This window comes from Trachymyrmex cornetzi, unplaced genomic scaffold (assembly GCF_001594075.2).
Source record: "Trachymyrmex cornetzi isolate Tcor2-1 unplaced genomic scaffold, Tcor1.1 scaffold83, whole genome shotgun sequence".
Lineage (NCBI taxonomy): Eukaryota > Metazoa > Arthropoda > Insecta > Hymenoptera > Formicidae > Trachymyrmex > Trachymyrmex cornetzi.
In genome coordinates, this window is record NW_017300169.1 from 15,256 (window position 1) to 26,244 (window position 10,989).

The 10,989-nt window shown below is 31.2% G+C and overlaps 2 protein-coding genes across 2 annotated transcripts; one reads left to right on the top strand and one right to left on the bottom strand.

Moving 5' to 3' along the window:
* Positions 1-943: 943 nt before the first annotated feature.
* On the top strand, positions 944-8,026 carry LOC108768744 (arylsulfatase B). Its single transcript, XM_018519295.1, has 8 exons — positions 944-1,166; positions 2,798-2,971; positions 5,163-5,375; positions 5,445-5,694; positions 5,843-6,022; positions 6,353-6,619; positions 7,258-7,531; positions 7,639-8,026. The coding sequence occupies exons 1-8, from the start codon at positions 1,023-1,025 to the stop codon at positions 7,805-7,807; spliced, it is 1,671 nt and encodes a 556-aa protein (XP_018374797.1). The 5' UTR covers positions 944-1,022; the 3' UTR covers positions 7,808-8,026.
* A 774-nt stretch (positions 8,027-8,800) lies between these two features.
* Positions 8,801-10,957, bottom strand: LOC108768712 (balbiani ring protein 3). Its single transcript, XM_018519249.1, has 3 exons — positions 10,559-10,957; positions 9,389-9,653; positions 8,801-9,005 (listed from the first exon to the last, which is right to left on the bottom strand). Exons 1-3 carry the CDS (start codon positions 10,671-10,673, stop codon positions 8,801-8,803), a joined length of 585 nt encoding a protein of 194 aa, XP_018374751.1. The 5' UTR covers positions 10,674-10,957.
* Between the last annotated feature and the right edge of the window lie 32 nt (positions 10,958-10,989).

Genomic DNA, 10,989 nt, shown 5'->3' on the forward strand with positions numbered 1-10,989 from the left:
TATATATATAATTATATATAATTATAAAATTATTATTTCTTAGAAACGTAAAAAATATTTGATAAATTATATATAATTTTGCGTTATAAAATTCACATTTCTTTTGCCTGAATAAATGTCTTCTACGTATTTTTATGCATCAATCATTTCTTATTTTTCACGCTAATGTATTTGTTCCATTATTTCTCACAGTAATCGCGTAATGACAAGTGCGCTTTCACGCTTTTAACTGTCTCTGATAAAAGAAGATAATACAATATAACAGTTTACTGGAATTTATTGTGTCTAAAAATTAACGCTTCCTGATTTGCAAACAAAGAAAGATCGTTATAACATCCTTTCAAAATAAATGGAAACATTGTGTAATAATTTTTGTGTTTTATGTTACAGCAAAGCAAAGTATTATTATTGAAGTACAAATTACAAAATTGTAAAATATTTTTCTAGCATAAATTATGTAGATATTTTCATGTTACTTTCCAACTTGCTTTACTCTGATTGAAAAATATTTTAAAATTAAGTATTTAACAAATAAATATATGAAATAAAATTTAAATATTTTATTGCGTTACGGATAACGTGTTACACATAATGTCAACGAGAAATTGAATTAACAATGTTCAATCAGTTCACGAGTTTGGTTCAAAGAACTTAAAATCAAGGAATCTCAAGTAAGAGATCAGTTTTGCGGTCAGAATCCGTAAGAAATACGAAATACAGCGGTATCGTGCGATACCGGGCAGTTTTAATTTGCAGACATAACGCGACCACTTAGTACGCGGCGGGAGAGAATTGATGACCGGTTAAACGGTGAGGAGACCGTCGCATCCATCGTAGTGAACGGCGAGATGAGCGAAGATGATTCTTCAAGGTGGGAGGTTTCCCCACTATTCGCATCCGGGAAAAGACGAAAGAGAGCTGGAGCGGAGAAGATAGTTTCGAGCAGCCGGTCGCCGCACGCGTGTCTGAGATCTATTTCGCATTCTCGAGAAGGAATCGCGAACCGGTTCCACAGGGAACGTATGACGCGCTCTGGTCCAAAAGGAGCAGAAACAATGCGTCCACCAAGAATCGTGCAGAGGACATTGTCCCTGATCCTGTTGCTCGCGGTCCATACAACTTCAGCGAAGCAACCACATATTATCTTCATCCTAGCAGACGATTTGGCAAGTTATCTTTCGAGATTTGCGATAAATTAAATCCAGACTTCAAGAATCCAGGCTTCAGAAATAATAAATTGACAAAAAAAATAAATAAAAATAAAATGAGAATTTGAGAGTTTATTTATTGATAAATTGAGAATTTTTTGTTAGGTGAGATAACTTCTGCTTACTACTCATTTATGTGCGTCGATAAGTATATTTAGGAAGACGTAGAAATAGATATGTCAGAAATGTTAAAGAATTAGATAAAAACTAAATGAAGAACAATAATGAGTTTGAGATTATGCAAGCAAAGTATTACTACTGTTTAACTAATAGGAGTTTATCAGTGACGCACAACATTAGTCCGCAATATCTTTTTCTGTTAAACTCGTCCTGTCCTTGAGAGATACTTAATTTCCATATATTCTGGAAAAAGTCTCGTTGCATTGAAAATCTATTTAGTTAAAAATGGACAAATCAGAATTTTCTGGTTAAATATATTAAAATTCTAGTTGAGATAATCAGAATTCTGATTAATATGATCAGAATCTTCTTAGTTTATTTTTAATCAGAACTTTTTCTCAGCTTCTATAAATATATACAGTGAGTACAAAAAGTATTCGTACAGAGAAAGTATTTTATAAAAAAACTTTATTTTTAAAATGTAAATATTATCCAGCGAGAAATGAGTCATCGAATTGATGTCGAATCGCTATAAATTCGATGATTTTAACATCAATTTGATGTCGATTTGACATTTAATTAACGATCATTTCTTGTTGGATAATTAACAATTTATTCATAAAGAATAAAATAGACTGTATATTTCTTAAAATTATATATACCAAAATGATATGTATTAATTTTACAAGATATATCATCTATTGTATTGTTTGAATGCTCAAAAAGTATTTGTACAGACGAGAAATTTAGCTTCTAAAATCAGGAATGCGAAGTTCGTTTGTTTATATTAGAATGTATTCATTGTATAAAATTAACATTTATTTTCTACAAATAAGGCTTTTTTTATAATAAATTTCCTAGTACGAATACTTTTTGCTCTCACTGTACGTTCATGCATGTAAATACATATACACACATCCACATTTTTGTTGTATTATATTATAAGGATAGGTTTTTTAGGATCCAGCAAACAAGCTGACGTTATTTGTTGTCATTTTGACGTCAAAATAACGTTAAAAACGTCATTTTGTGATATAATATTAGGTGTTAAACTTAATTCCTGCCGTTTTTCGTCTCCAAAATTGATTTGTTTCGAAGGGAAATACCTTAATCAAAGTATTATTAATAAAGTATTATTAATTAATAATACTTTATTAATAATACTTTGATTAAGGTATTTCCTTTGGAAACAAATCAATTTTGGAGACGAAAAACGGCAGGAATTAAGTTTAACACCTAATAGTCATCATAAAAGTGATGACAAATAACGTTAGCGTGTTTACCGAGGAGTAAATAAAATAATGGATATTGTATGTAACGTCTCTTCTTCTTCACAAGATATTGTAAATTAATGTAAATTTATCACAAAGAATAGACAAGTTACAAATATGGGAAAATGTTAAATTAAGATAAAACAGAATCGTAAAGAAATGTTACAGTTACATTTAAATTTAGCCTTATTTCATCAGGGATGGAACGACGTTGGCTTTCATGGTTCCGGTCAGATCCCAACACCGAATATTGATGCACTGGCATACTCTGGGTTGCTTCTCGACAGATATTATGTCACTCCGATCTGTACACCGTCCAGAAGCGCTCTAATGACGGGCAAATATCCCATTCACACTGGAATGCAGCACGGCGTAAGTGTTATTTTCGCAATATCTTATCAATTTTCTCATATTTTATCAAGAGTTTATACATGTGACATATTAAAAATAGGTAGAAGATTCGTGCGAGCACAAATAAGAACAATAAGCGGTTCTGAAGTAAATTTATTTTATAAACGATCAAATTCACTCGCTTAAAGTCTAAATTTATCTCGGTTTTTAAACAAATATTACAAGTTGCTTATTAAAATGGCAATAGTTCAGTTTCTTTTAACTGCTACACTTGTCAATAAATAAATACGATTAAGAGCTATCAATTAGCGGAAATGTTGTTGTTCTATTTGCAGAAGAGTACAAAAGGGGATATTGTGCACTTGTACTCTCTTTTGTCATGTTGACCCGGATAGTTCAATTGGAAATTATCATACTGAGCAATAGATGTACTTCATTCGCGTTTTCACTACCTATACCTATATGCGCGTATCTATATACACAGCTAACAAAAGACCGCATTCAGTTCAATGCATCTCTTGCTATCACGATATTAATAACGTTGAATGAATAATGCATCTTTCATGCAATTTTCTAATTTATATTAAGGGAATTTCTAAGGATTTTTCTAAAGCTCTAAAAATCTTTTAAGAGACGTTTCAGATAAAACATTCCTTTTAAAGAGGTAAATATTGCATATTTGTAAAGTTTACTTTAAAATTAAATTTGATAAAATAAATTCGAGGTAAAGAAAAATTCTCTCCCCCTATGCAGATTAGTTACACTTAAAAATTGAAAATGGAAATAAATGAAAAAAAAAACACTTTTGTTGAAGTATTTAAACAATTTAGCTAAATATAAATCTGGAAATAATTTTATTGGATTATCCAGAGACACGGTAGTGTCCCGGTGCTAAGAAAACGCGTAGCGTTTTCAAAATTACGAAGAAATCTCAAACATAATAAGCAATGTTGCGAAAAGTTTTGACATTCAAACTATCAATTAGAGAGATTATCCTACATAATTATTTGGATGGCTCAACAAAATTATTTTCAGACCTGTTTTTCAAACCTATTTAAATTTTTAGATCTTCAGCAAAGATATTCTTTCCTTGTTAGTTTCTTAGTTTTAGAATTATGTAGGTTTAATCAAAATTTTTCTTGAATATAATTGACAACTGCGGTTGCAAACAAAATTTACAATCAAGATCTGTAATTTTGTGGGACCATCAAAATAATTGCATAGATAGAAATCTCAAGTGATGAGCAATACTGCATATTAAATTCTGACATTTTAGCAACTAGTTTGAGTCCTACATAATATTGATGGTTATTTTGATAGTTAACTATATATTAAAGGTTATGTAGATGGTTAATTACACTGATAATTAAAAAAATTATATTTTCAGATCTGTTTTTAGTTAAAGTTTTAGATACTTCAGTAAAATTATCCTTTTCATGCATATAGCATTGAATACATGTCGATAGAATATACGTATATTAATAAATTGTTCAAGATATTTTTGAGCAAAATCAATAAAAAAAATAAGTTGAATATCGATGCTGTTCTGACTCACACTGATCTTCGCAGTTTCTTGTTAATCAGTAGTGACACATTTGACAATTTGTTAAATTATATTATCGTTTATATTTAACTCTATCACAATTTAATTATTGATTATGCCGTTAAATTTATTATAACTTAATTTATTATTACTACTTATTTTATTATTTTAATAATTGACCAATATAATCGTCGGTTACATCGTCGGTTATCATTGTGGGATATCCAGTCATTCACTACCATCCAGCTTTCAAACTGGGAATTTTTATTCTAAAATGGATGAATATTACTGCTATACAATGATATCGATTGTTACTTCAACATATATCGACTTTTATAAGATTCATGGATAATCAACGTGTTGGAACATATATATTGTAAATTTGCTGAAGAAGGCTAAAAGATTAGCCGAAACATGTAGAAGTAATAATATAATATATAATTAATTTATAGAAACAAAAACTGCGCACCGCATCTACAGCGCCAATTCCCAATTGCCTGTTTATATGATTTCTTGAATAAAAAAATTGTTTTTGTTTTAATGACAAAACGATATTGTTTCAAAAGGGTTAATAAAACCAGCAAGATTTTTAATCGGGTTTGTTTAAAAGCGGTATATATTATTATAAAAAAGAATTTTTAGTTCAGCATTCCGACTTGAATAATTCAGGTTCTCAAAGGTGCAGAGCCGAGAGGATTGCCACTTCACGAGAAACTCTTGCCGGAATATTTGCGTGAGCTTGGATATAGCACGCACATTGTCGGCAAATGGCATCTAGGATTTTACAAAAAGGAATATACTCCCACTTACAGGGGATTCGATACTCATACTGGCTTCTGGACAGGTCATCATGATTATTTCGATCACACGGCCGTTGAAAACGTGAGCGACTATGTATTAAATAAAAGTATAGTTTTTATTATTTAATGTAATGATGTGATAAAAAAATAGCCTTACTGGGGATTGGACATAAGACGGGGTATGCAACCGGCATGGGATCTGCACGGTCAATATTCTACGGATATTTTCACGAAAGAGGCGGTGAGATTAATTGATAACCACAACTCTAGTCGACCGATGTTCCTATATTTGGCCCACGCGGCCGTACACTCCGGAAACCCTTATAATCCGCTCCCGGCGCCAGACGAGGAAGTGGCTAAGTTCAATAATATCTTTGATTACAATCGAAGACGTTTTGCAGGTAAAAATGTTTAAAGGATAGAAATGAGAGTTAATACGAAATAGACTGTTGATTAAATAGAAAATATATAAAATTTTTAGGAAATACAACGAGACTAAAAATGTGTACTAAAGAGAAACAGATTGATAATTTTAAAATTTTGCTATAGGTATGCTAAGCAAACTAGATCAATCTGTGGGTCAAGTAGTTGACGCTCTACGTAAAAGAGACATGTTGCGAGATAGTATAATTATCTTCTCATCGGACAATGGTGGGCCTGCCGCTGGATTTAATTTGAATGCAGCATCTAATTGGCCATTGAGAGGAGTAAAAAATACTCTTTGGGAAGGTAATTTTATTTGACTATTGATAAATTAGATGATTATGCAAATTTTTTAACACAATTAAAACGTCTTGATTAATGAGCAAATTTTATTGTATTAGCAATCTTTAAAAAAAATTATTTTCAACTATATACTTTTTATAATTAAATTTGTAATTAGTATATAATAACTTAGTAAGTAATTGTATTTTTAAGAATTCTCGAATTATCCATGAAATTATAATAGGACTTTATTGAATATTTTATGAAGATTTAATTTAAAAATTCATGTTTTGAAAACCATTTTTCATTTTTAATGTCCTTAAATGAATAATCTTTTTAATTCTGTTATTGCAGGCGGTGTCAGAGGTACGGGATTAATATGGTCACCCAGACTGGTGCGACCTGGTCGCGTAAGCAGGCAGATGTTACACATTACCGATTGGCTGCCGACGCTTATAACAGCCGCTGGTGGTAATCCATCGAACTTAACTGTCGATGGCATGGATCTGTGGAATGCGCTTAGCGAAGATACTGAGTCACCGCGCTCGAACGTTCTTCATAATATTGATGATATTTACGGTGTTTCTGCTATAACGGTCGGCGACTGGAAGCTCATTCGGGGTAAAAGAAGGACTAAGATATTTTGTTTTATAACAATCTAAACTTGGAAATCGTCCCGTACAGCATAGATTAGTCCAGCAATATTGCAACAACAGTGCAACGTACCAACAATACTACAGTAACATTACAAACACTGCAGCAATATTACTGAAAGCTTCTGTGATGTATGGGAGGATAACAAACGTTCATCTAATATCGTATTTTTTCTTCATTCTCTATATTGTAAAATATAAATCCCTAGCAATATTGCAGCAACGTTGTAATGTTGCTGCAATGTTATTGAACCGTTTTAATATATTTCTTGCTTATTGAGAATATATATAAATATTGAATAATGATAAAAATATGTATGCACAAATATACGGAAAGAACAATTTTACTAGAATACCTAAAAATTTAGCTAGATACAGATCAGAAAATAATTTTGCTGTTCCAAAATTATGTAGAAAACTCAAGCATGATGAGCAGTACAACAAAAAGTTTTGACATTTTAGCAACCAACTTGATCGTTCCACATAATTATGTTAATAGTCCGGCAAAATTATTTTCAAATCTGTGTGTAGCTAAATTTTTAAATACTTCTGCAAAACCGTCCTTTCCCTGTATATATTGATTCTGTTCAACTTGGTTTTCTATAGGATCTACTTACAAAGGAGCATGGGACGGATGGTACGGTCCATCTGGTAGGGAATGGGTCTACGACGTGGACGGAGTGATTAGCAGTACAACAGCACATGCCATCGCCAGTGTTGGATTAGGCATTACTACAGATGTTGTTTTGATGTTGCGTGAAAACGCGTTAATCAAATGTCCGCCGCGGAATGACAGTCTGCCCAGCTGTAAACCATTGGAGGAAGCATGCCTCTTCAACATCTATCAGGATCCTTGCGAAGATAATAATCTTGTTAAACAGTGAGTGAAATACGATATTATTTCGATATAATTTGTTAAGAAATTTTATTTTATTTTAATTTTAAAATGAACTTCGTAATTAACCTGTTCTTTTTTTTACATCAAAGATTTCCTACAATCGTCAGGAAACTGCAAGACGAATTGAAAAAGTTCAACAGTAGCGCACTTCTGCCCGGAAATCTTCCGTGGGACAGTAAAGGCGATCCGAATTTATGGGATCATACTTGGAATAATTTCGGAGATTATATTAATGTTATGGTAAATGCTGCAACCTGATCAATTTTCTCAAAATGATAGAAAATCTCAAGAATTTCATCTTTTTCTGTAAACTCCAATTCTTATAAAACCAGAAAACGTGCTGCCCATGTTAGCCCATATTTATATGCGAAAAAATCTATACAACTGTAAAAATATTTAGCCTTTGGTTTTTTACCTTCATTTATATGCATTATAGTTAAAAAATGTTTGTCATCAAGAGATCGTATAAAAATATTCGGCGACACTAAATTAAAGATGTTATTTTATTTATAAGGCGATGTATCGACCTTATGTTTTATTGCTCAATTTGTTAATGTAATTTTACAGCAGTGTTTGATATATTTAAAAAAGAATGCATGTGTATATAAAGAACTTTATTATAGGCAAATAAATCGAAATAAAAAATTTAAATGGTGACTATTTCTTAATTATTATTAGACTGCGGAACTTTATGCAAAATACTTAACTGAATATTAACTATCGGACAATTTTAGCAGTCAATCGTTGTTCGTTAAAGAGTTATTAAAAGGTGAATTAAAAAGATTGAGATTGCCATCTGTAAATTTACAAAATTGCAAAATATGCATTTTATGCAAAACATTCAGTTAAGTATTTTGCATAAACTTCCGCAGTCTAATTATTATCGAATGACTTTGAATTGATACTTGTTAAGATAGGGTTTCCTGTTATTGTGTTATTTTCCTATATATTTCTAATATATAATCGATATTAGATTTATCTAAATGATACATCTCCATCACTTTGGCGCATCTGGAACACGAAAGTACTTTATAATGTGCCAATTTTTACGCGTGCTAATATAATACCGCTTCAAAGATCAATTACGTACATATCATACAAGTTTTTCAGTACCATAAATTGCAAATGTATCATTTTGTTTAATTTGTTATCAGTAATTATTGCTATCAAGGAATAAATGCGAAAGAAGCTCGATGATTTCAATCCATGCTACTGAATAAACTTTAAGAACTTGTTCTCCTTGTGATTGTTTTACCCGCAACGAGAGGGAACCCATTCGAGTCCACTCGAGCAGATTTCTTCTTCCTTGTCGCAAGTGCATTTGCACAATTTTTCATTCCAGACCATCTGGCGTTCTTTATCACACTCTCTTTTATTCATGCATTCGCATGCACAGTTGTCTTCCGAATATACCTGATGAATGTTGCAATGATTTTCTGTCACGCTACATTGACATCTAAAAAAATCATATTCTCTTTCTCTTCAACGATGAACATTAGACAAAATTAGTGTTGATAATGGACTTGTTTTGTACAGAATTACACTTTTGGTCTAAAACGTTTCCGCTTTTCTAGCTTTTTTAGTTACTAAAAATTCTAATTGTCAAAAATTTAATTACAGAAAAGAATATAAAGCTTTGATATGCTTGAAATTTGTCTCTCTATAAATAAAGAATTAAAGTTCCTGGTCGGAAATTACGGATTATTTAAAAAATAAACAATTGAAATATAGGATTGTACGCGTTATTTATGCGATTGTATTATTTTCTTCTTTTATCAATCGTCAAATACTAAGCATCTAGAAGAAGAAACATAATAGCAGAATGGAAAACTATCTTACTTGCATTTGGTGTGCTCCTCGAGCAACACGTGATAACACTCGCTTGAGTCATAGCCGTCCATTCTCACTGCGATCTTTCTAACATTTTTGCGAACTGGCATGCATGATTTATTCCTCGGACAGAAACCACTGCATCTTTTCACCGAGGCATAATTCGGATAAAAAGTGTAGCCCGGTTGCGGTATTAATTTTACCATAGCGTGCCTTGGCACGCACATTACTTCTTTCATCTGATTATTCAATTGCATACGTCTTCCTGCGCATCCTAAAAGTATAATTGAGAAATTCGCAAGAATTTATTTAAAAAATCAGCCATCTCTATATCCGATTACTTGAAAAATTAATGAGAAAATAAGTCACTCTTATATATTCAATTCTTTGAGTTATTACTAGTAAGCAACTGTTATTAGTAAAGTAAGCAAGAGGTCAATGATTATCAATCCGTTCAATAATTTCCGCAATAGAGAATGATTTCTGAGAACCTTGTTAGATTTCTTTTCCTCTTAATAGTAACAAAAATATCTATATATTATTATTGGTATATAAAAATTGTATATTATTAATTTTATTTATACTTTATATATACAATTTATATATTTTGCAAAGTAGATACAATAAAGAATAATTTCTTTCGTAAAAAGAATAACTAAAAGATATAAAATAAATTTTTTATCGCTTTATTGTTTTCTTGAGAAAAATAATTTTATACGCAAAAGTAATGTGCGTGTTTATATATTATGCAAGATGTATGAAAAATAACGATGAGGAAAACAATATTCTTTAGAACAAAAAATACAAGTAGAGTTCATTTCAATCATGCATTATCACATGTAAGATTGTAATAATAAATCGTAAAATTGAAAGATAACATGAGATTGAAGATAGAGGAGAAATCTTTTACATAAAATTCAATCAGTTTCAATATTGATTATGCGAAAATGTATATATAAATAAAATAAAACGTACTTTATTTTTTGCTCACAGTAAATAAACTTTCTTTCATGTAGCATTATTTAAGACATTATTGAAAATATAATTTCGGAAAGTATTGGTTAAACAGACTAAAACTATCGGTAAGATGCAATCACTGTTGATACGAATAAACATTAGAAGCTTCTATGTAAAAAAATATTTTAGTAGCACATTCAAAGAAACTTTACAAACTAATACCTATCGCCACCCCTTCGTGCGGACGTAATTCATCGTCGGTGAATTGCATGCTCTCGGCATAAATCCATGTAGTCACTAAAGTACACACTACTGTAAGAAACTTCATGATTAACATATAATATGCGCAAATAAACTGCTTCTAACGCGGCGTATCATTAGATAATGAGCATTACAAAATTTCTTCTTTGTTTATTTATAACGGCCGGAAGATGAAGTGGCGACGTGCGGTTTTAAATCTCGGTCGCAAAATGTCTATTGACTTTGCAAGATATAGAGAAGGAAATTCCGCTATGCGGAACGAATATTTCCTGCTTGATTATTAGATATGCCTGACTAGATGTATTCTGCCTGACTATTACAGATTTATTACTGATTACACAGTAATCTAAAATACATATGCATTTGATGAACTAATTTTATTCAATTTATGT